Below are 26204 nucleotides of genomic sequence, written 5' to 3' on the forward strand. Positions count from 1 at the left end.
TGTAGACAACCTTCCTGAGACCGTTTAAATAACTGCCATTCTTGAATAAGGTCAAATCCCGGTGATAAATCTCACATATAGGTTAGATGGACAGACACAGACTGCATACTCCAGTAGTCTGCTTCTCTAAATGAACCCAAATACACCAGTTACTAAAGCTATGAATGTTTGAAGACCAGCCAATAACTTTAGCACAAGCTAGCAAATTAAACTCCTGTTCCTTCACAGCAAGAGAGATGATTAGGGGAGGAGCCAAACATGGTTACCAGGAATCACAAAGAGGACTGCAAAGTGGAGGAGCAAGAGTTGGAATCCACACTGGGGGGATAAGGACACATTTGTAATATCTTAATCAATAAAGGGGGGGGGGGGAGAAGAGTTGGAGTCCAGTCCGCTTAAGCCGATTTCTCAGCATTGTCATTAGTGATATTTGGGGCTGGGTAAATGTTGCGGAGTCTGTCCTGTGCATTGTAGGATGTTTAGCAGTATCGCTTGCCTCTATCCATTAGTAGTACCATCCAGTTGTGGCAACAAAATGTGTCTCCAGACATTGGCACACATCTCTTGGGGGGCAAAATTGCACCCACTTGAGGACCACATTGCCTTAAAGCCTGTGTGTGCCTCTGCACTCCGCAGTCACAGGAGACAGAATCCTACAAGCTCCGAGAGAACTGTGCTCTCCTATTACAGATTAGGATCATGAGTCCAGAGAGGGACTCACCCAGCATCACACAGCTTGTCAGTAGAGCCGGGACCAGAGGCCAGGTCTTTTGATCCCCGGCTCAGGTCTCCTTCTGTTAACCACTCTCTAGAAGCACCAGTACTCCATACCCTGACACCTGTTGGTAGGCTGCTGAATGCAGTCACTGAGGCAGACAGGTAGTTGTCCCAAGAGACTGGGCAATTATTTCTTTGTTCTGCACAAAACAACTGGAGGGAAAGAGAAGGCACCAAGGAAGAAACAGCTTTATTAGGAGTCCACACATGTCTGGGGAAACCCAATCCAATCACAGAGAAGAGAGGCTAACATTGTATAGGGCAGGCATCTAGCATTACAGAACATCCTCTTAAAACCAAGTGTGATACTAAAGCCTCCATCTCAATATCCTAACAGTCAGAAATGCTGCTGAGGTCAGCCCTAGTGGAGGCTCCTAGTGCAACAGCGAGTTCTGTGCATCCGGGAGAGCTCTGGTACTGCCAAATCTAAGCTCCACACAGGTGGGCAGTCTGGGGCAGGAGTGTTAGAGGGAAAGGCAGTGGGGATGTTCTCGTCACCCACACAAGGTCATCTCAGTCTGCAGGTGAGAGAGGAACCAGAGGTCCTTGAACAGAGGCTAGACTGGGGCAGCAGAGGGACGCTGGCTGAAGACACGTCTGGGCCATCTGTCATAACTTGGAGTGCTCTGTGCAGTCTGGAGTGAGGGCACCTCCAGGAGGTCCTGCAACATTGGCACCCTTCTCAAGGAGCCATTTTGGTTCTGTTGTGACCCCATTCACAGCAGAATTGGCCATGTCCAGCACCAAGTCCAGGGTCACAGTCGCTGAGAGGAACTGAGTGGTCACTCTATGATAGCTGCACCTCCTAGTCTAGGAGACTTCTTTAGCAGAGCAGTCACTTTCCTCAGACCAAGGGAGATCCTGCCCCAAACGGGCCCAGTCTAGAAATGACTCCACTTTCACGTGAGCACCAGGTGGAGGGGATCTTTCCCATGAGTCGAAGCTTTAGATCTCGGCCCTCAGACAATGGCCCTTGGACAGAAGATCAGTGCTCAGGTGCCAGTTTCTGTCCCAAGAGTAGCAGGTGCCACCTGTTAATGACAGGCCCAAGCGATGTGCTGCTGTAACTCTCCCAAAGGAGAGTGCGCGCTCTGTCAGCTTCAGACTGAAGAGTCCTGGGTTCAATTCCAGTCAAGGGCACGTATTTTGGTTGCAGGCCAGATCCCAAGCCCCGGTTGGGCAAGTGTAGGAGGCAACCAAACAATGTGTCTCTCTCACATCGATGTTTCTCTCTCTGTCTCTCCCCCTCCTTCCACTCTCTCTAAAATTCAATGGCAAATATCCTCGGGTGAGGATTAACAAAACAAAACAAAAAAAAGAGAGTACACTCTTTTCAAAGGCAGGAAAGGAAGAAACGAGTCAGGTCTCAGGGTAGCTGATGCCACTTAATTCTTCCACCGAATTTGCTGTGGGAAAAAACAATGATCATTTTGCACTGATCCCTACAGAGATGTAGTGGAAATGCAATAAAACAAGACTCACAGGTAGGTACTGTAAGGACAAGAGGAATGGAGGAGGAGGGGAAGAAATTTTTTTAAAATATGTAGTGGAGTTCATTTATTCAGATACGAACTAGACACCCATTCTGATTCTCACAAGCCTGAGTTGGGGATTTATTCTGATCCTAACCTTCTCAGGGCCAAGAATAAACTAGCTTCTGCGCTGGCTGGTATGGCTCAATTCCCAGTCAGGGCACATACCCAGGTCGTGGGTTTGATCCCCAGTTAGGGCGTGTACGGGAGGCAACTTATTGATATTTCTCTCTCACTTTGATGTTTCTCTTTCTCTCCCCCCCCCCCCACCTTCCTCTCTCTAAAATCAATAAAAACATATCCTTGGGTGAGGATTAAAAATAAATAGCTGAACAATAATTTTTTTTTAAAAAAAAGATTCACTAGCTTTCAATGACCCCAGGTAGGTCCCAAAACATCTAACAAGGAACTAAGATCAACATTAACAAAAAGCTCAGCAATTTCATGCTATGAGAGACAAGCAGGCTGTATTTCCAAAATTGCTAAAATCGATTTCACCCTCTCCTTACTTCCAACAGGTAGGTAATATCCATTCCGGGGATGTTCTGAATCTAACATTTGTTCCTGTATTGCCAGTAGTAAGTCTCTCCTACCTGCTAGGTTTAATAATTTTCAGAGCGGTTACAGTTAAGTCTCAGCTGGAGGTCCCCAGGTTACCCTTTTATACACTTGATGCTACTTTGAGAACTGTCTGTCTCCCGAGGCTGTGGCAGGGTAGCTGCCCTGCTCACCGTGCTGCTGAGAATGGCATCGATCTTCTCCTCCTCTGCAGATCCTTTGTCCACCTTACTCCTGTACGCTAGCAACTGCTGACGGTCCTTCAGGTCCCGGCAAGTCTGCACACCAAAACAGACTAGCAGTGAGCCCCAAATCAGCCTTCTCTAGGAAGGTCTTTTGCTTTTTGTTACTCCCACTTTGAGCCAAGGTTCAAGAGGCTGGGTGACAGGGGCCAAGTCCCCTCAGAACCTCATGCTGGAGTGAAGTCTACAGAGCTTATGTGACTTGATTCAGGTCTCTGAGTTCTCTGAGTGCAACAGACTTTTAAGAGCACAGAGAAACCAGTCAGAAGGCTGGGAAAATAGCATAGAAGTGCTGGCCTCCAAACTAACTCCTGCCAGACCATTTTGCCCATTACATCGAAACTGATGGCAGGATCTCAGGGTCCAGGACAGAGACTACCATAACCCCCCCAGTCTCCACTGAGGCTCTAACTCAAGGTTCTTATTTCCTGGGGACTCACATCAATGACGACATCGTGGCACTTGAACTTGGTAGCTAAGTTCAACTTTGTGTCCACATCTTCCACTAGATTGACATACTCCTGTAATATCTGTGGGAAGAGGTACTTCTCATTAATGATTCCCAGAACACTGAAAAGTAGGAAAAAAATCCGGAAGAAGGTAGACGAGTTCATCTACAACATCTGATGTCTACAATTCCCATCAGCAACCACAGGACCAGTTCTGTGATGGGAAATGAGGTGGACCCCAAGCAGCATTCCACACTCCCCAGGAAAGCAGGGAAGAGCATGCTCCTCCATAGCCCAGAGCTGGATACCCAGGCCAGCAACGGGCATGCTCCACTGTGCCCTGATGTCCCTTCTCAGTGAGTTCTCCTTTGTATCATTTCACCAATATGGCAGTACTTCACACGGGCTAAACACAGTGAGTGCTCCTCAGAGAGGGCAGGTTACTTCTAAAGGGCAGAGGAGAACGTCTCTCCCTGACCTGTCCTACATCAAGACCAATATAGCCATCATGTTGCCCTTAAGGGGAGAACAGAACAGGTCAGGTCTCCTATCACTGACCAGTAAGAGGCTACAAGGTAGGTCTCCTAGAGGATCCTGTCCCCAACTCTCTTCAGGAGCCATTACCTGGACGGGGGCACTGTTCTTGTGCAGAATTTCCACAACCCGATGGAAGCCAATAGGTGCTCTCTTCTTGGTGTAGCCCAGCCAGTTCTGAGAAAGAAGATGGCAGTAGTAGGTAGGCCAGACACGAACAGTACACCCTGAGCTTGTCTCCCTGCATTTTACAGTCAGCCTAGAATAATGTGATGGTGAGAGTGGATGGACTGGGGTGGGGAACAGGGAAATAAATAAGTTTTTTAGAAAAGTCAAGAAACTTGAGAGGGTGGGAGAGAGTCAGAAGTATAAAATAAATTCTTAAGTTTATAGGCACTAATGCAGAAAAGTGTGAAATACAGCTAAATGAAATAAGTAATTTACACAACCACACTTGTAGTATGAACTTATCTAGGAGAAAAGTCCTACTCTTTACATCTCTACTTTTTTAAAAAATATATATTTTTATTGATTGGAGAGGGAGACAGACATAGAAACATCAATGAGAGAAAATCATTGATTGGCTGCCTCCTGCACCCCTACTGGGGATTTAAGCCTGCAATCTGGGCATGTGCCCTTGATGGGAATTGAACCTGGGACCCCTCAGTCTGCAGGCTGACGCTCTATCCACTGAGCCAAACTTACATTTATATAAAGATGCTTCTTTGTATTTTTTTTCCCCATTAATTTTTAGGGAAAGTGGAAGAGAGAGGGAAAGACAGAGAGAGAAACTTCAATGTGAAAGAAACACTTCAACTGGTTGCCTCCTGCATGAGCCCTCACCAGGGCCCAGGCTGGGGAGGAGCTTGCAACCAAGGTACGTGCCCTTGACTGGAATCAAACCCGGGACCCTTTGGTTCGCAGGCCGACGCTCTATCCGCTGAGCTTAACCAGCTAGGGCAAAGAGGTTTCTTTATAAATTCGTGAGGAAAGATCTGGAAAGCACTCATCAAACTTTTAATGGCATCTGCCTTGAGGAAGTGGGTGAGACTAGGAGCAGGAAGTCAGTGGGAGAGAAACGTCACTCTTTACTCTTTACACTTCCATACAGTGTTTGATTTGGACACAGACACGTATTGCTTTGGTAGTTAATGTAGTTAATTAAATAACTAACAAAGGGGGAAAAACAGAAAATTCTCAAACCCATAATGAAAACAAATCAGTATTTAACATGTCAACCAGTAGACATGACAACCAAATATAATGCAAGATCCTTGGCAACAAACAAACACAAGAACAAACAGAAACCGCTCTAAGGAGCTAATTTATTACAGACTATATATATGATTATAGTATTAATGTTACATTTCTTGAGAGGAGTTACAAAGGAGAAAAATATTTAAGAGAGAAGTAGCATGATGTCTAAAACTTACCTTCAAATGGTTCAGCGAGAGAAAAAAAAGCTTATTTGCTGTCTCTTTTTCTACGTGCATAGTAAAAGAGAAAGCATATATAGCGAGAATGTTAATGAGTGAAGTAGGTAAAGACTATTAGTATTCACTATAATATTCTTTCAACTTTTCTTTAGGCGTGAAATTTTGGAAAATAAAAAGCTGGAGGAAAGATGTAAGCCAGTCACTGGAACAGAAGATTCCCATGAGTCTAGGCCAGTGATGGCGAACCTTTTGAGCTCGGTGTGTCAGCATTTTGAAAAACCCTAACTTAACTCTGGTGCCATGTCACATATAGAAATTTTTTGATATTTGCAACCACAGTAAAACAAAGATTTATATTTTTGATATTTATTTTACATATTTAAATGCCATTTAACAAAGAAAAATCAACCAAAAAAATGAGTTGGCGTGTCACCTCTGACACGGGTGTCATAGGTTCGCCATCACTGGTCTAGGATAACAAGAGGATGTGCCTAAGGCATCAGCAGCACAGAGAGATCCAGGCACTCACCTTTGTGGTAAAGAGAGCATCTACATCATGCCAGGCACGGAGCTTGGCGCGGGCGGCCAAGGCAGTCAGCACATACTGTTTATCTGGGATCTAGAAAGCAGAGACCAGAGGAATTTAAGGGGAAGTAGGAAGGTGCCAGAGGAGGTGCTTGAGAATTCTGGAAAAGATAGGCAAAAATATACCATAGTGTTGATTCTGCCTCTTAAAAATCTGTAAGTCTCTCAGGTCACCAAGAACCCTGTAGTTTCCAAGCCCCAGCACTGAGGTAGGACGTTCAATTAAAGCCTTACCTCACTCCCCACAAACACTTCCCTTCCCACCTTTAACCGTGAATATAAGACACCTACTGTGCAGGGTTACAAAGCAACATCCCCTCCACATAGGTACCCTGATACTACTTTCACCAAAGCACCGACCGTTTTATATCTACCTTAAATGTCTTCTTCAGGTTGACTGGACTGCTGAATGTCCCCTAGGGTGAAAGTGGAGAAGAAACTCTAGTGTTACCAACTTTCCCAAAATACCACCCAATCTCCCATCTTCTTTTGTACTGACTAGACTTTCTACATTTTACTCTGTAACCAATTAAACCCAGAAATTATTTTGAGAGCAAAGCTCCATCAGGTCTAATCAGGTATCACTGCAACCCAGCTTAACAAGACTGGGTTAATAAGTACGGTATTTTTCCCAATTTTATGCTAATCCAAAGTCCACTTGTGATCATTAAATTTTATAAAATGTGTTCAAACATCCAGTTACCTGACACCCTGCTGCTCTTCTGTGTCAATCCATGTGCATTTATGGGCCTTAGAACAGAGCCCGCTGTGGGACCAGCACTGCTGAGACAGAACGTGCTATGCTATAGGCCAGTTCACCGGGCACCACACAAGCCTTACAAACCCCTCTTCCCTCCTGGCTCACCCCTGAGGGCCAGGAAAGCCTCCAGGTGGATTCCCAAGAACTACAGGCACCCTTTGATAACAGGGTACATCAAAATACTGACTTCGAGCTAAGTTCCTCTGTGCAGTGGGAGTGTGTGGGGTCTTTCCCGTGTTGCCTGTACCTCGGGCTCCGTGTAGTGGTAGAAGCAGGAATAGAAGAGTGTCGTCACTAGTGGCATATTGAGGATGGAAGCTTTGCGGGGGTGCTTCCGGAAGATCTCAGTCTGTCCTGCTGATTCTAGATGGCGGTCATTTGCCTGTAGTGGAGCAAGCCAAGTGAAAAAAAGAACTATGTCCATGCAGTAGAAGCAGAGAGAAACAATGCTACAGTAGCTGCATTTCCTACCCTAGGAAAGAGGCAAGGAAGAGAAAAAGAAATGGCTGGAATGACCCACGGGAGTCTAAAAGCCCTAAACTGATGACAGATCCAAGTTGGATGGAGGCAGACAGAGGAGTGGCAATGCAATGGGAATTCTGGGATGAAGAGGAAATAATTCTAGGTTAACTGCAGGTGAGAAGGAAAATGATGCTAAGAACAGTGGAGGGAAGGGGCTACGGTGGAGAGGGAGAAAATGAAAGGCTCTTAGAGACTGTAACAGGAGATGACATATGTGGGCAGAGCACAGATGGGTCCCAGAGGCTGATGGCACTGAGCTTCGGCACTGAAGCAGAAAACACAGATACGAGGAGTCTAACCTCAATAATGATCTGACGTTCCAGGAGCGTGTAATGGTCTTGTATGTGTGCAGAATCTTCCACTGAAAATGGCAAACTGATAAAGAGCCAGAAGGTTAGTACCTTTTTCTCTACTCAAACAGGAAACAAACCCAACTAAAGCAAATCACTGCTATAACATAAGAGGTTCATGGTGCTTCATAAATCTGATCTCAATTCACCTCTGGAGCGTCCTTAAAAGGCAGAGAGAGAGAAAGCAGAAAATAGAGCAGACCTTTGGCTGGGATTTTGCATTTAAGGTTTTTGCCAACTAAAGAGGGATCCTGAATCCCAGAATAAAAGGCAGTCTTTCAATTAAATAAATGTAACTTTCAAAAGAAAAAAACAAAACTCTATATTGTCTTTATTTTCCTTAATTTACCACCAATGAAAATCCTATTGGGGACTAGTATTTCAAACCACTGAGTAAGACAATTTTTAATGATGCTTGTATGACCCATTGTGTTAGGCTTTCCCTTCAACTATCTATCCATTCCACCCCCTTTCAGTCACTTAATTCCTCTGCATATGAGTATTTATACTTAAAAACATTTCTTCTCCATACTCACCCAATGCAGGTCTTAAGAAATTCTTTCCGCTTCTCAGGGTCCTGAATGCTCAAGTGCTCTCGATAATGGGACAGCTTAAGAAAAAAAACATAGAAAGGCTGTGAGCTAGTCTGTCTCCTTAGAAGGGGGAGGTAACTCCTTAAGCAGACTTTCCATGCCTAAAAACTAAATTCTTGCCAAGCCAGTGTGGCTCAGTGGTTGTGTTAACCTATGAACCAGGAGGTCACGGCTCGATTCCAGGTCAGAGCATATGTCTGGGTTGCAGACTTGATCCCCAATAGGGGATGTGCAGGAGGCAGCCGATCAATGCTTCTCTCTCATCACTGATGTTTCTATCTCTTTCTCTCTCTCTCCCTTCCTCTCTGAAATCAACAACAATACACACACACACATATTTTTAAAGGTAAATTCTTCATTATCAGAGATTCCTTCTTGGTATGGATTGGATGTGGGAATGGAGAGAGCAAAGAGTGATTTGAAATTACTCTTTGGGCCCTGGACAATGTGGCTCAGTTGGTTGGGCATTGTCCTATGCTCCAAAAGGTTGCCAGTTCAATTCCCAGTCAGGGCACATGTCCAGGCTACATCCTAGATAGGGGGCATGCAGGAGGCAACCAATCCATTTCTTGCTCTCACAACCATGTTTCTCTCTCTCTCTCCTTCCCTCCCTCCCTCTCCCTCTCCCTTCCTCTTTCTAAAAATCAATTTAAGCCGAACCGGTTTGGCTCAGTGGATAGAGCGTTGGCCTGCGGACTCAAGGGTCCCAGGTTCAATTCCGGTCAAGGGCATGTACCTTGGTTGCGGGCACATCCCCACTGGGGGGCGTGCTGGAGGCAGCTGGTCGATCTCTCTCATCGATGTTTCTAACTCTATCCCTCTCCCTTCTTCTCTGTAAAAAAAAAATCAATAAAATATATTTTAAAAATCTTTACCAAAAAAGTCACTCTTTGGTTTATCTATAATTGCAATATGTAATATGGTAGCCAGTAGACACATGTGTTTGTTTATATGTAAATTTAAACTAATTAAAAAGAAATAAATTCAGGTCCTTAGTTGCACTAGTCATTTTTGAAGTGCTCAACAGCTACAAGTGATCTGTGGCTCCCACATCGAACAGCACAGATACAGAATATTCCCATCATTGCAGGAAGTTCTATTGGGCATGCTGATCTATAATAAAACATCTTCAATTCAAACATAATAAAGTACATGCAAAAAAAAAATAAAGTTTTAAATAAAATTGAGTTACTCAAACCACATTTATTTTCACTAATCAAACTTCGAAACAACAAACTTTATAAGAATGCCGTATGGAAAAAATTCCTTAGTTTCAAATCTATGGAGATTAAAAATAGAAACAAAGACTTTTCAAAATGATTACTACAAATTGCCAATCATTTTCAGCAGAATAAGATAAAGCATTTTTTGAGACTTTACGCTGACTTAAAATATCAAGTACATGTTCCTTTCACAAAATATTATATAAAAGATTTTCCTGAGTTATACTCTGTTGTGTAAACAAGTTTAACAACATTATTAAATGTGCCAGCCAAACATGAGCACTGCTCTCACCACACATGTGCTGTACAGTGACTCAAGGAACAATCCTGCCACTGACAGCGCTGGGGAGTTGAGCCCCGCGCTTTAACAAACTTCAAAAAATGGCCCTAGCCATTTGGCTCAGTGGATAGAGCGTCAGACTGTGGACTGAAGAGTCCTAAGCTTGAATCCAGTTAAGGGCACATGCCCAGGTTGTGGGTTTGATCCCCAGTAGGGGACGTGCAGGAGGCAGCTGTTCATTTATTCTCTCTCATCATTGATGTCTCTTATCTCTCTTTCCCTCTCCTTTTCTCTCTGAAATCAATAAAAATATATTTAAAAATGGATCACTAAAGTTTTAGTAATATAATTAAACTTTTGGTTAAATTTCAGATTTATTCTCATATTCCACAAGTTCACTCTATAATGGTGAAAATCTGTCAGAAATCTATTTTAACATTCAGTCACTGAGCTCTAGCCAAAGTATGTGCTGGTTGTGCCACTAGCTTGACCTATCTTCCTTCTTCACATATATCTGGTTTCTTATCCCTCTTAGCTTTCAATAGTGTCTTTTCTTTTCTTTTTTTTTCTTTTCTTTTAATTCATTTTAGAGAGAGAGAGAAAGGGAGAGAAACATCAATTTTGTTGTCCCACTTATTTATGCATTCATCGGTTGATTCTTCTATGTGCCCTGATCGGGGATCAAACCCTCAACCTTGGCATATCAGGATAATGCTCTTATCAATGGAGCTATCCAGCCAAGGACCAGCATCTTCTTTAGTATTAGAAGCCAAAATCCAGAAGCTCCTACAAACCAGGAATTGAAAACAACTAGAAAGAAACACACAAAATTACAAATTGATGAGCCAATTTTCATTCATTTTTTTAAATTTACAGCCCAATTAAAAGAACACAGAAAAAACAATAAAGCAGTACATCATTTGGACTAAGTTTTCAGGATTCCTAGATGTCTCTCTCTCCTGAATATAATCAATACAAATGGAAAATAAGTATGTTCATCATTCTGGGATCCTGGCGACTGGGTTTTGGCTTAGATTTCAGTTAAGTAAGTCCCCAACTGAAACAAAGGCCACACTTACCGCAAGCTCTTCTGCTCTATCTAGGAACCTGGGAAGAAGCAGAAGGAACACAGCATTTTTATCTACTGACATGTGGCAGCATAACTTCACAAAATAAGACAACTGCTCTAAGAGAACACAATTCAAACTCATTTGCCTCCACATGTAAGATAAACCCTTGTCTTCTTAAACTTTCTACCACAGCAACCCTTTGAAAACACATGGTGGACGAGGTATCAGTGCTCCCCTCATCTTTCTAGCTGAGCAAAAAGCAGGGACAAGAAGGCACCGCAGGGCACTAATAACTGTAGGGTTAACTGGGCTCATGGGAAGGTCAGAGCCTCCTTAGCCCACAGTAATGCCATGGACCCTTTGAGGAAGAGTCAAGCACTATCCTTCTCTGCCGACTCCTGAACAGGTTTTCTACATTGTTCTCTTGTTTTCATGTGCAGAGTGAAGTGTGCTTTGCCTTTCCCAAAAGGCGGTGAGGCCTTGGAGAACAAGGACTTTGATGTTCTGATCCCTTCTCACTCTGAACGGTCCACTATACTCAACATCATGCTTTGACACAGAGGTGAGGCTTACTGAAGCCTGCTGACTGGGAAGGAGGGAAGGAGGGAGAGAACACCTTGCCTCGATCAATGTGCCTTCTGAAAACTCATGGCTAACCATCTGTAATCTTGACTCTAACCAGATGACCTGCTTTCCCCACCTTAGTCTTTGGGGAACTCATCACTGTGCTGCAGTCACTGGTAACTGGAGTTACCCTAGGCCACATGTCAGCCTCAAGAGAGGTTCCAACCCCTTCTCTGACACGGAAGAAAGAACAAAACATACACACATTTTAACCTAAAGGTAAGAAATAACCTACTGATTAGAATGAGATAGGAAAGGAAAATAGAAGACACCCCCTTCCCAACCCACTCTCCAGCCCCAGCAGATATGCCTACCTCTTACCTCTCCACCAATCAGAATCCTGCCTAGTCTCATAAGCCCAACTCAATTCCTAACCTCTTCCATAAGGCTATCCTCCGGTATCCTGACTAAAAGTTACATTTGCTTCTTTGTAATAGAGATTGATAGGATTGAATCAACTGGTATAAATACAGATGTAACAAGACAGCAAGACACAGAACTTAGGACACAGAACTTAGAACACAGAACTTAGAACACAGAACTTAGAATACAGAGCTTAGAACACAGACAGAAGAACTTCGCTGGAGAGAACATGGCAAAAGATCCTGGACTGAACCTGACTACAGAAATTGGCAAGAGAACCTGACTAGAACCTGGTGACTGAACCTGGCTGGAGAACCTGGACAGAACCTGGCTGGAGAACCTAGCGAGGGAACATGGCTACAGAACCTGGCTGGAGAACCTGGAGAACCTAGCAAGAGAACATGGACACAGAACCTGGTTGGATATCCTAACCAGAACCTCTCTGGAGATCCAGACCAGAACTTGGCTGGAGATCCTGGCTAGAGATCCTGGCTAGGCTGCTGATCAACTGAACGCTGTCTCCGTGTCCTTCCTTCTTCGCCGACTCCGTCTACACCTTTGGGGACCCCTGGACCCGCTGGGGTTGGACCCCGGCACTGCTCTTCCACTGTACTTCTCATAACCAACACTGTAATTTAAGGTACCTTCAGCCCTGGGATCAGTAATAAAAGATACCTTCAGGCCTGGCCGGTATGCTCAGTGGTTACAGCATTGGCCTGTGCACCAATCAAGGGCACGCCCCTGGGTAGCAGGTCCGGTCTCCGCCCCCATTTGGGACGGGTGTGGGAAGCAAACAATCAATGTGTCTCTGTCACACTGATGTTTCTCTCTCTTTCTCCCCCCAATCTTCTCCTTTCTTGCTCCCTTCCACTCTCTCTAGAACAGTGGTTCTCAACCTTCTGGCCCTTTAAATACAGTTCCTCACGTTGTGACCCAACCATAAAATTATTTTCGTTGCTACTTCATAACTGTACTGTTGCTACTGTTATGAATCGTAATGTAAATATCTGATATGCAGGATGGTCTTAGGCGACCCCTGTGAAAGGGTCGTTCGACCACCAAAGGGGTCACGACCCACAGGTTGAGAACCGCTGCTCTAGAATCAATGGAAAAAATATCCTCACTCCTTGAATGAGAATTTAAAAAAGAAGACACCTTCACTATAGATCTTCCATTTTAAAAATGCTTACTAATTATTAACACTACAGACTAGGCATTATGGAAGTGTTTTACATAACACTAACTCTTCATCTTTATAATGACCCTGCGGGGTAGGTATCACCATCTCCATTTTACAGATGTGAAACTGATACTTGGAGAGGCTGGGTAACTTGCTCAAGGTCATGCTACGAATTCATGGTGGAGCCAGTATTCGATGCAGGTATGTCTGACTCCAGACCTGGTTCTGAACCACGTGCTACAGTCACCTTATCACAGCCTGTGGTGCTAGTTATCCCATCACATTTCAATATCTTGTCTAATAAGCATTTCCAGAACAAACAGACAGTGTCTTCTTTGTGTTCCCCAGAGTTCTTTGAACAAAATACTTAATTTATTTACTGGACCAGATGACCAGTTCTTACCTGAAGAGATCTAAAAGCAGCTTTTGATCCCCTATTTCCTTAAGGAAGTGAATGAGATGTCTCAGGGCAACCTGTCGCACCTCTAGCTCTCGGAAGAGGACCTCTGAAAGGCAGGAAGAAGTTAGGTGGAGAAAGATTAAAGCTATTACTTAAGTGTAAAATTGGTCTCCCTACTCACACATTACAAAATTAATTCCTCAAAGCCAATCAGGAATTTTTTTTACGGTACCCATCCCTAAGGCTCAATCCACCATCAACACACTCCATGGTTTAGGGCAGCTCTATGCCACTGAGTCAGCTTTCAGTTCTCACCAATCCAAACATAAGGTACTCGCATCAACTCTGACTTTCTCAAACCAACACAGCTGTCTGTGTGCCCAGTACATAGAGGGGTGTTGCAGTTAATGTAGTTGCCACTAACGGATGACGACTGCCCTCAGAGACGTGCGCTGAACTCTGAGGTCTCAGGCCAGTCCAGCTGTCTCTGCAGCAGACTTGATGCTGGTAAATTCTGGTATAAAGCCACATGCCTATCTCCCCTCAAGGGCAGCAGACATCATGCTGAATGAAGATTTCCTCAAACCATGCTCACCTTTGCTCAGTGTCCTCTTCAGGAATATCAGAACCTGGAGGAAAAGAGAACAAAGAGCCCTAGCTGGTTTGGCTCAGTGGATGGAGTGCTGGCCTGCGGACTGCAGGGTCCCCAGTTCAATTCCAGTCAAGGGCACATGCCCGGGTTGCCGGCTCAATCCCCAGTGGGGGGTGTGCAGGAGGCAGCCAATCAATGATTCTCTCTCACCATTGATGTTTCTGTCTTTCTCTCCCTCTCCCATCCTCTCTTGAAATCAATAAAAATATGTGGTTTTTTTTTTAAAGAGAGAACAAAAAATTAATTACCCAGTGTATTCTTTCAAACACAAAGCCCCACCCTGAGCACCAATGTCTAAGAATGAGGTCAGCAACTCAGTAGGCACCTTTGCAGGCCCAGACAACACATTTCTTGATGTGATGGAAGGACAGGTGGTGGACATCTGGAACTGCGCTGTGTCTTGGGAGACCGCATGCCCGTGCCTGTACTGGCAAGAGATGCCTCCCTTCTCTCACACCTCTCCTCCCTCAGAGTACAGTAACCAACCTACTGCTTCCTGATTATAATCAAGAGTGCCACATACAACACACGTCCTACCAGCCAGGCTTTAAAGTACGTGTTACTGAGAATCCTACACATCAGAAGGAAGTCCAGGATCTTTACTTGACATTTAACCTAAAATGTTGAAGTCTATTCTGATGGGATTTTCAGAAACTAACAAAAAATAATTAAATAACAAAAAAACCCCACACTCACAGCAGTAATGACGTTTCCATCATGCATGCTAACTGCTTCCTCTAAAAGTTGTAGCTTGTCCTGTAAGGAGCGGAATCTTTCTAGTGAGCAGACCTGGTGGAATAAGAAGAGAATTAGTGTGCTGGGAGAAGACTGTTCACTCACTACATTCCTCTGTCGCTGGACACCGAAGTACAGGCAAGAATAAAAGGAAATGTCTCCAAAGCAAGCCACTTTATTTTTACACTGTGGTGCCCAGAACAATATCGACAGTAGTTTCCTACCAAACCCTCTCTAGTCAGCCTTATGCTTTGTATGTCATTTCCTGATGAAGTCTTGCCAAAGTCAACAGGTAGAGATCACTTCCTCTTTTTATAATGAGGTATAAATTACATACAATAAAATCTACCCTATTTAAATGTACAGTTCGGTGAGTTTTGACAAGAATAGAATTCCATGTAACTACTAACACAATCAAGATACAGAATATTTCCATCACCCCAGTAAGTTTCCTTATCTACTTTAATGTCCATACCTTCCCATCCCATCCCCAGTCTATTATATATACCACCATTTATTTACCTATTTAGCTCTGGATGGATATTTGGATTTTCACTTTGGGGGCTATTATGAGTAAAGCTGTATGAACATTTGTGTATAAGCCTTTGTATGGACATGTTTTTGTCCATACAAAACATGCACTGTAAATGTCCACGAATGAAATTAAGTGTATGATTAACTTTGTAAGAAACTGCCAGACTATTTCCCAAAGCAGTTTTACTATTTTTCCTTCTGGCTGACAGTGTACAAGAGTTCCACATCCTCCTAATATTTGGTATGATCAGTATTTTAAAGTTTAGCCATTCATTCCAGTACCTGCATAGTGGTATCATACAGTTTTAATTCACATTTTCTTGATAACTATGTTGAGCACCTTTTCAAGTGCTCATTGGCCATTCATATATGTTTTCTGTAATATAACTGGTCAAATCTTATGCCAATTTTTATTGGATTATTTCTTATTACTGAAAATAACTCTTTATATATTCTGTATGAAAATCCTTTATAATACGTATATTTTGCAATTATTTTCTACCAACTATAATGATATTTTCAAGTTTTAGTTTGTTTTTTGTTAATCCTCACCCACGTATATTTTTTCCATTGATTTTTAGAGAGAATGGAGAGAGACTGAGAGAGAGAGAGAGAGAGGGAGAGAGAGAGAGAGACCGAAGGGTCACAGGTTCAATTCCTGGTCAAGGGCACTTACCTGGGTTTCAGGTTCAATCTCAGCCCCAGTCAGGGCTCATATGTGTCTCTCTCACGTTGATGTTTCTCTCCCCCAGCCCCGAGTCTTTTACCCTCTCTAAAAATCAATGGAAAAAAATATTCTTGGGTGAGGATTAACAATAACAACAAAAAAGTTAACTCATAATGGATCTCAGACCTAAACATAAAAGATCGCACTCATTCTTTTATATATATATATATATATATAATTTTTTTTTATTTTTTGAGAGGAAGGGAGAGGGAGAGAGAAAGAGAAACATCAATATGAGAGCAGAACATCGATTGGATGCCTCCTGCACAACTGGATCCAGCCCTGATGGGGAACTGAATCGTGATCTCCGACACTCAACAACTGAGCCATGCTGGCCGGGCTGAACCGGCAACCTTTTGGTGTACAGGACAATGCCCAACCAACTGAGCCACACTGGCCATGGCCACCCTCATTCTTAAAAGCACTTTTCCCTCTTGTCCATCACTCTTTCCCCATTACCCTATCAAAGTAACACTAAACTCTAGAGAATCTCAAATTTTGCAGCTGACTTTTCATCTTAGTGAATTTATTTTCTTCCTGAAAACCACTTCATTTAACAATTCGAATTGAATAGAGGGGTCAAGAAATCCTCCCTGTGGGAACAGCGCCAGCTTCCTAAAAAAATCCCACAAGATTTCATTCCCCAGTGGTCTTACCTTGCCCTTCCGAAGGCGTCGCACCGTGTCGCTGGGGCTCCAGTCATTGCTGTAGTCCTGGAATATTAGCAACACATGAATCCCAAGAAGTTAAGGGATCAGAATTATCAGTGTGCCAGCTCCCCACATCAAACTCAGTGTCTTAGTCCCTAAAGGGGGACATATTTTGTGGGAGGGAATGGAGAAAAATTAATGAACTGAGATAGTCTTGTTCTGAATTTCTGAAGGAACTAGAACAGGAATAATACAGACGGGAAGAGATGAATCAAAGACAGAATGAACCAATTGACAAAATCAGTAACACTGTGCCTACTGGTTTAGGATATCAACCCCTCGATGCAATCAATCCCATTTTTGAGACTCTAAATAATAGCTATGCCAGCATAAGGAAAGAGGGAGACATGTTCCTTTTCCAGACTTTAGGATATAGTTTCTTCCTTATGAATCCATTTGCTTTTTTATGTGCTTCATGGGAGTACAAGCTTCACCAAGTTTCCAGTTCAGATTGATGATCAAAAGTTTCAAAGTACAGCCTTCAAAGAGCAGCACAACGGGGAAGGAAAGTGTGCTAGGACTGAACCAGAAAATAGATACTTTTGAGTCCAAGTTCCACCATTTCATAGCTGTGAGACCCCAGGCAGGCCTGAATGTTTAGAAATCAGTGTTCTTATCTATAAAACGGGGTTAAATTAACAGGTGCTCAAAAAGTTGGGAAGATCAAGCAAGGTAATGTCAAAGCACTTTACACTGTGTCCAGTGTCAACCCAGTGTAAGGTATTACTCACCCTAAACTCCCCCTTGGGTCTCCCCAGCTCTGGAGCATAGCTTTTGGCAGGTGTGTCCGAAAGAGCTGAAAGAGAGCAGGCAGCTGTTTTAGAAGGACACCACCTTCTTGTCATTCCTTTCCTCAATGCTTCCTTCTTGACTTGTAGGCTCCCAAGGTATGTTTTAGGGCCCAAAGTAATTTTCGGTACCTCTCCAAAGCCAGTATCCCAGAAGTCACCCATTCCCCTGTAATCAGAATCTATCTCTTACTCCGTATGAGAAAATTTCTCTAATAATGATGAGAGATTCAGAATAAATTTTATTAAATCGTCTAATTACCACTTTTCTCCATGATTTCCCAGACTATACGCCAGATCAGTAACGTCTCCCAAAGTAATCAAGAAAAGAGGGTCAATGCCTACCATCAGAAAGGGACTGGAAACTTCCAAGTCTAGTTCTCCCTAAAGATAAAGAACACATGAGGGAGAAGGTGAGCAGTTAAGCCAGACCCATTCTGACTTGGTTAAGGATGTAGTGTGTATAAAACCTTATTATGCATTATGGGAACTTAAGGCTTAACAAAAACTTTATTCAATTTCAGAAATTTAAGACACCATGGGGGGAAAAGGCAAGAAGGAAAAAATTTTTAATTGCGATAAAATACACATAAAATAAAATTTACCATTTTAACTATTTTTGAGCCTACAGTTCAGTGCCACTGAGTACAGCAAAAGTACAACCATCGCCATTATCCACCTCCAGAACTTTTTCATCATCCCAAACTGAGGCTCTGTACCCATTAAACAATAACTTCCTGTTCCCCTCACCCCCAGCCCTGGTAACCACTACATATTCTACCCTCTGTTTCTATGAATCTGACTTTCTAGATACTACATACGTGTATAAGTGGACTCATACATTGTTTATCTTTTTGTGTCTGGCTTATTTCACTTAGCACAAAGTTCTCAAGGTTCGTCAATGTGGTAGTATGTACCAGAATTCTGTTCCTTTTTAGCTGAATAATATTCCATTGCATGTACATTTTGCTTATCCACTCATTAGTCAATGGACATTTGGGTTATTTCTACCTTTGGCTATTCTGAATATTGCTGCTATGAACATTGGTGAATAAATATTTGTTCAAGCTCCTGCTTTCAATTCTTTTGGGTATATACCTAGAAGTGGATTTTTTAATCATGTGGTTACTGTGTTTAACTTTTTAAGTTTTTTAAAAACTGCATACTGTCTCTCACACGTTCTACATTCCCACCAGCAGTGCACACGGGTTCCCAACAGCAATGCACAGGGGTGGGGAGAACTTCTGACCTAGGCAAATTTCTTCAGTACCTGTCAAGGGGTTAATGCCAATTGTGTTCACATTCTAGAAACCCAGACCAACCCCTCTGAATTTCTCTCATTTCTCCCACTCTTGATCCCCAACTGCCAGCTCCAAAGATAATTCTTTTTCCTTCAATAATCATCTCCCACAGTAAATAAATAGAATAACCCGAGTATTTTGTTGTTCTTGTTGTTGTTGTTTTTAATCCTCAACTGGGGATATTTTCCCATTGGCTTTTAAGGAGAGGAGAAGAAAGAGGGAAAGACAGAGAGAAACATCAATGTGAGAGAAACACAGCAATTGGTTGCCTCCCGCATGAGCCCTGACCAGGGCCCAGGCCAGTGAGGAGCCTGCAACCAAGGTGTGTGCCCTTAACTGAAATCAAACCTGGGACCTTTTGATCTGAAGGCTGACGCTCTATCTACTGAGTCAAACCAGCTAGAACCTGAGCATTTTTTTGAAAAAAAGAAAAGACGACTCCCTGTGGCTTTAACCACCACTTTTTACCTCTAAAAAAGTTGCTCAGGGAATAGGTAGAAGTAGGTTTGGGTAGCTGCGCATAGGAGGAGAAGCTGTTTCGGCTCTTCAGCTGCTCACGCCCCTCGTGGTTTAACCCACTGTTCCCAGCAGTCTCTTTGATGGACCATGAGATACCTGTGAGAAAGTAAGAACTAAATCAGTCATTCTCATCCAAATAAATCCTAGATAACAAGCATTCCAACAAACTCTAAAGGCTTTTCACCAGAGGCCCTAGTCCTTTGGCTGACATGGACTCCAAAAATCAAGGCAGGGAGAAAAGATAGAATCAGATAGACTAATCAACAGAAAAATGGGCAAAGGAAATGAATAAAGGGATCACAGAAAAAATATTCAAAGGGCTATTAAATACATGAAAAGATGCTCACCCTCACTTTTAATAAGATAATTACATACATGAAAAGTACACTGAGACACCACTGGTCCCTTCTAAGACTGGCAAAGATCCCCAGGTTTAATAACACCCTGTGTCGGCAAGGCTGTGGGGGACACAGGAACCCTCTGACATTGCATTGCTGGTGGGAGTATAAATTGACGCAACCCACAAGGAGGGCAATTTGGCAATATCTATCCAATACAGATGCAAATGCCCTCTGCCAATAACTTCACTCTATAGGACTTGATCGTTCATAGTCACCTCTGAGAATACAAGGTTATTGATAGCAAAATAAACAACACAACATTGGAAACAATATAAAGTTCATCATCAGTGAGCTGATTAAATAAATTACAGAAAATCCATATATAGTAATACCATACTGCTATTTAAAAAAACAGAGACTGAGAAAGCTCTTTATGTACTGATATGAAAACATTTCCAAGCTATAGCATTAAGTGAAACATGCAGGGTATAAAGTATGCTATCACTTGTATAAAAAAAGGATAAGTATATTCCTATACGTATTTATAAATGTAAAACGAATCTTTTGATGCATACATAGGAAGCAAACAATCGCAGTAATTTCTTGGAAGGACAGGGACTAAGAACTAAGTAGGAGGGAAACCTTTGCCTATATACCTTCAACACTTTTTTATTTTTAAATCACATGATAGTATTTCCTATTAAGAAATTTTTTTTTAAATATCCTTAAAAATCTGATAGACTCTGCAAAGGTATTAAGTGGTATTATATAAATACTAGGCAGCGAGACTTGGTGGCTAAGGAAGTCAGTTATGCCAATAGTTATGAGCATGTAAGTCAGTAGTTCTCATATTAGAAGTATCTGCAGTGCTTTTTATACAATGAGACCCCCTCCACCCCATCCCTATCGCCTGCTGAATCAGAGTCTCTGGAGTGAACCCTAGGAACCTCATTTTAACAAGCATCCAAATGGGTCTAAAATAGCCAGTTAAGTATTAGCCCTAGGACAGCAGACCTACCCACATGGGAAATACTATTGTATTTCCCCAAGGATCTTCTCCTGGGGTTAAATTTCCAGATGTGTGCATCTGAAAATAGCTACCCTCATTCCCTTTCCTGACAAGCACTGAAGAGACAAACAAGTGGGCCTTCATTGGTGACAAGAACCCTGAATGTCACTCCCCTCGTCGGGCCTTTTCTACTTACTTCCCACAGGTTCCCCAGTCCAGCTGACTCTCTCCAGGTCATCGTCGTCATCATCATCCACGAAGTCTCGAAGGCTATTCACTGCCCGCTTGGATTCCTTTAACTGCAGAGGAACATCAGGTGGACACTTAGGCAATCAGCAATGCCCACCCTTCTCTTTGAAAACCAAGAAGGCTGAGGAACTGGAACTTGAAAATGGCCAACACTTTCACCTTCTGTAACAGAAAACTAGTCTGCTAAATATTTGCCAAGAAAACAAATTGCTTTTTAGCCAACACTGCAGTCCCGTGGCAAAGGAGTTGGGGGGCTCGGAGTTCTAATCATACTCCTGGCAATGCCTTGCTGTGTAAACCTGAATTAGTTCACCGACTCTCTCGGGTGTTAAAAGGATATGTTCCTGCATTTATAAAACAGACACAATAAACGGACAAAATCTCCACCCCAGTCCATCTTTCAAATAGAATAAATTATATCACATGATAAAAGACAGGATTCTTAAAACAAACAGAAAGAAATGAATCATCTTAAGACTATAAAGGAAGAAGGGCAGAGAGTTGGTTTTTACAATCCTTCTGTTTCTTTTCTGAGGGCTCCTCTCCATGAACATTTTCCTAAAGATTTGACCCAAATGATTTCTGAGCCTAATGGAGACCTGGTGAATCAGGTTACCAAGCACGCAAAGGGAAGGAATGTTAGAGGCACTGAAGGGAAGGGTGCGACCTTCAGCAACTGTTCATGGAAACCTACCTGAGAGAGCTCATCATCATCATCATCAAAGGTGAAAGCCTTGAACTTGGAGCTGTTCCAATATTCCTCCTCATCAACCTTTGTCCGATTCATCTGGAGTGAGAGGAAGACCGATGTACAGTATGTCCCTTTCTAGATTCCCCCCCAAAACACTACAAATCCCCTGCAGTAATCAGAGATGTATAAAAGAATGTGGTAAAGCAAATACTGAAGCTGCCATGTCAAATCAGATTCTTGGGTATCCAAATGATCAAACCATACTTTTGATCCTCTAATTACCTACAAGTAGTCATTCATTCCTACAATACCTACTTTGTTCAAGGCACTCTCTCAGGTATTATAAGGGATATTTTAAAAGTGCAAGATACAGTTCATCTCCTGAAGGACCCAATAACAGAGCTGGAGTATTCAGCACAGGTATTTAGAGAGGTAACAGTGCAAGGCAGGCAAGTGTTTTAACAATGCATTGCCACCCAGCCATTGTGGCTCAGCGGTTGAATGTTGACCTATGGAACAGGAGGTCACGGTTAGAATTCTGGTCAGGGCACATGCCTGGGTTGCAGGCTCGAACCCCAGTGGGAAATATGCAGGAGGCAGCTGATCAATGATTCTCTCTCATCTTTGATGTTTCTATCTCTCTCTCCCTCTCCCTATCTCTCTCTGAAATCAGTAAATATATATATATTTTAAGAATTCATTATCAACTTTGCTGAACACAAGATCAAAGCACAAACAAGCAGGTCATTACTGCATTCATGTGTTCAACACATATATATTGAGTGCCAGCTCTGAGGCTCTGGGAATACTACAGTGAATAAAACTGACAAACATCTTGCTCTTATGTATGCTTGTTAAATGCCTGAAAGAATAAAAGCAATTTTAAAAAGCAGAACTTTCCTTCCTATATCTTCAAATCTTCATTAACTTATTAACAAGTACCTACCCAAACTTGGGAAGTAAGAGCATAGCAAAAAAATATGTGTGTATATATGCACACATACATGTATATTATATACACACACACACACATACACATTTGATCGAAAGACCACAAATCCCTCTCTCATCTACTCTAAAATTAGATTCTGGTCTGAAAAATATTTGCCCTAAAATTACAAACTAAGTTATCAATGCTCACTGGATAGAGTGAAAACTGGTTTAAACCAAGAACTAGGTCCAAAATTTCCACAGCACCACAAATAACTCCAAAGGCTCCACAGTGTCAAAGGAAGGATCAATGTGCCCTTCCTTTCTTTACAATAGCACCTTTCTCAAGAGAGCCTTCAGAAACGCTCATCTTGGCAGCCCTGTTGTGGTTTCCAATGGCCCTTACCATATTCTACTTTCCCTTTCTGTTTTCAGGGCATATAGGGATGGCAAAGGTATGGTTGGCAATTTTCTACTGCCTGATCCCTTCCCATTCTACTGAGCCCAGATGTACCTTAAAAAAAATTTTTTTTTTGTAATTATAGTTTTATTGATTTCAGAGAGGATAGGAGAGGGAGAGAGATAGAAATATCAATGATGAGAGAGAATCATTGATTGGCTGCCTCCTGCACATCCCCAGTGCAACCCAAGCATATGCCCTTGACTGGAATCGAACCTGGGACCCTTTAGTCCACAGGCCAATGCTCTATCCACTGAGCCAAACTGGCTAGGGTGCTTAAAAGTTCTTTTGTATACTTACCTCCAGGGAGTCAAAACCAAATTAAAAAGCTGGCAAACAATGAAATCATCCCTCATTAGTGGTACAAGCACAGGTTTTGTAGTCAGGTAGCCTTAAGTTCAAATCTTTATTTCTCCAATTCTGAGCAAACTGGGTAATAATTTTCCCTCTAAGCCTTGGAGAAAATCATATCCTACCTACACAGGGTTGCAGTGTAGAATATATAGGACTCAGGAAACACCTATCAAAGTGCCTAGCAGAAAGTAAACACTAAACATTAGTTCCTTTTAGTATAGTATCTCTTACCAACATCTTCCTACCTCAGTTTCCTCATCTGTAAAATGGAAATTAATAATAGAAACCTATCTTATAGGACTGTTGTGAGGCTTAAACCATTTAATACATGCCTGACACAAAATTAATGCTCAGTATTCTTTTAGTATTTTTTAAATTTAATTTTATTTTTATTTATTTTTAAAGAAAGAGAGAGAAAGATCCATTTGTTATTCCACTTATTTATGCGTTCATTGGTTGATTCTTATATGTGCCCTGACCAGAGATTGAACCCACAACCTTGGTGTATCCAGCCAATGCTCTAACCAACTGACCTACCCAATCAGAGCCCTTAACTTTTATTATTAATAAAGTATTATGGTACCTTGGAAGAAGCTAGAAAGAAAATATTTTTAAGCAATCCTAGAGATTAAAAAAAATTTTTTGATATAAAAATTCTTAGTGGCCATCACAAACACTGTAGGCATGCATAGAGCATATACTGTAAAGTCTCTGGCACAGGTGCCAATTTATAAAGCACTCACTTTGTCATCCTCAGAACAACCCTGTAAGGCAGGCCTGGCAGATTTTTTTTCCATTTCACTGTTGAGGGAAATGAGGCACAAAAGGATTAGCTATCAAAGCCACCTTGCTAATTGCTCCTATGATCCTGGTTTGCTGACTCCTGGATCATTTCCACTTTGACCTGCATGGTCCTTCTATTTTTTCACTATAGGAAAAACTAGGGCAGGTCATCTTTCACTATAGTAAATAAAATCTGTAAATATCTACACAGAGGATATGATTTTACTGATTTTAGTAAGAGAGGAAGGGGGGCCCGGGCTGGTTTGGCTCCGTGGATACAGCATAGGCCTTCGGACTAAAGGGTCCCGGATTCGATTTTGGTCAAGAGCACATGCCGGGGTTTTGGGCTCAATCCCCAGTAGGGGGCGTGCAGGAGGCAGCCGATCGATGATTCTCTCTCATCATTGATGTTTCTCTCTCCCTCTCCCTTCCTCCCTGAAATCAAAAAAAATTTTTTAAAAAGAGACAGAAAGGGGGGAGAGAAACATTGATCCGTTGCTTCCTGTACACGCCCCCACTGGGGATCAAATTGCAACCTAGGTATGTGCCCTGATGGAAATTGAACCCGAAACTTTTTGGTATACTCAACCACTAGAACCAACTGAGCCACTGGCCAGGGCTGCAATTTTTTAACCACACATTTTAGACTTGGACAGATACTTGACATCAATTTGTCTATTGCCAAATCAGAACCCAGATTTACTTGGCAAGTAAAGGGGTAAATATTTAATGGCTCAAGAACTTATAAAGCAAGCAGGTACAATTTTAAGAGTGAAAAAGGTTGTTTTAACACCGTTTAAAATACTTCAGAGGCCCAGCCAGCGTGGCTCAATGGTTGAGCATTGACCTATGAACCAGGTGATCACAGTTTGATTCCCGGTCAGGGCACACGCTCAGGTTGCAGGCTGATCCCCAGTAGGAGGCGTGCAGCAGGCAGCGGATCAATGATTCTCTCTCACTGATGTCTCTATCTCTTATTTCCCTCTCCCTTCCTCTCCGAAATCAATTAAACGATATTTTAAAAAAAATACTTAAGAGACTTGTCCTTATGGTCACCTATTTAATAAAAGCCCACGAGGGGAGAAGAACATGACCAAGAAAGATGGGGAGTGAGGAGATCAAAACCCGGAAACCAGGTCCTGGCTGAGTAGCTCAGTTGAAGTGTGGTCCCAACACGCTAAGGTCGATGGTTGGATCCCTGGTCAGGGCATATCCAAAAATCAAACAATAAATGCATAAATAAGTGTAACAACAAATCAATGTTTCTCTCTCTAAAACATCAATTAAAAATAAAATAAATAAATCCATAACCAACAAGCTTCCCTGCCTCAGGACAACCCAGAAGCCAGCTACGGAGAAGTTAGATTCGGATTCGGTTATCCTCTGCCAAGCCAGGCCTACAGGGATGAGGCTATGAACTGAGACCAGAGGATGTGAGTTAAATTAGTGACAAACGTCCAAGAAGTCAAGGATCTACCGCAGTTGCCACAGCCCGGCGGGCCCTTGGTTGACTAAATACTCGTTTAAATCAAACGTCGGGGCTGAGTCCCAGCTCCAACCCTGAGCGTACTCTGGTCTCCCAGCCAGGGGAGCTCCGACAGAAAGAGTCAGGCCTGGGGGTGTCTAGCGACGCCTCAAAGAACAGGGGGAAAGATCATGGTGCGAAGAGGCTGGACTCAGCCAGACCCGCGGCTCAAGGGGTTTGGGACACCCTCACCTCTTCCACACCGAGCCCTCCCAATCAGGACCGCGCCAGGCTCTTCGGCTGCTAGACAAGCCTTTCTAGACTGGGTGTGCGGCATAGCATAGGGGCGGAAGGCGACAGTCGCGGAGGGGCGGCTAGAGGGCACCTGCGGGGAGAAAGGCGGCGCAGGGCATGCTGGAAGTTGTAGTTTCTTCCCGCTCTGGCGTCAGGCAATGCTCGGCAGGACCACGGGGCTTAT

At 42.8% G+C, this 26204-nt stretch overlaps 1 protein-coding gene across 3 annotated transcripts; it reads right to left on the reverse strand.

The window, feature by feature from the left end:
- Positions 1–948: 948 nt before the first annotated feature.
- Positions 949–26113, reverse strand: VIPAS39 (VPS33B interacting protein, apical-basolateral polarity regulator, spe-39 homolog). 3 transcript variants are annotated; one of them, XM_036314114.1, is made up of 20 exons: positions 25979–26112; positions 21738–21830; positions 20991–21093; positions 19394–19540; positions 17970–18008; positions 17568–17632; positions 16783–16839; positions 14827–14919; positions 14074–14107; positions 13482–13584; positions 10921–10948; positions 8282–8355; positions 7695–7770; positions 7121–7255; positions 6488–6529; positions 6058–6147; positions 4183–4269; positions 3550–3639; positions 3041–3145; positions 949–2183 (listed from the first exon to the last, which is right to left on the reverse strand). In XM_036314114.1, exons 2-20 carry the CDS (start codon positions 21828–21830, stop codon positions 2163–2165), a joined length of 1482 nt encoding a protein of 493 aa, XP_036170007.1. In that variant the 5' UTR covers positions 25979–26112; the 3' UTR covers positions 949–2162. The 3 variants fall into 3 exon arrangements, with proteins under 3 accessions (XP_036170007.1, XP_036170014.1, XP_036169997.1); XM_036314104.1 differs by lacking the exon at positions 949–2183 and adding an exon at positions 2623–2902; XM_036314121.1 differs by lacking the exons at positions 3041–3145; positions 3550–3639; positions 4183–4269 and having other exon boundaries at positions 25979–26113.
- Between the last annotated feature and the right edge of the window lie 91 nt (positions 26114–26204).

Source organism: Myotis myotis, unplaced genomic scaffold (genome assembly GCF_014108235.1).
Source record: "Myotis myotis isolate mMyoMyo1 unplaced genomic scaffold, mMyoMyo1.p scaffold_m19_p_1, whole genome shotgun sequence".
Classification (NCBI taxonomy): Eukaryota; Metazoa; Chordata; class Mammalia; order Chiroptera; family Vespertilionidae; genus Myotis; species Myotis myotis.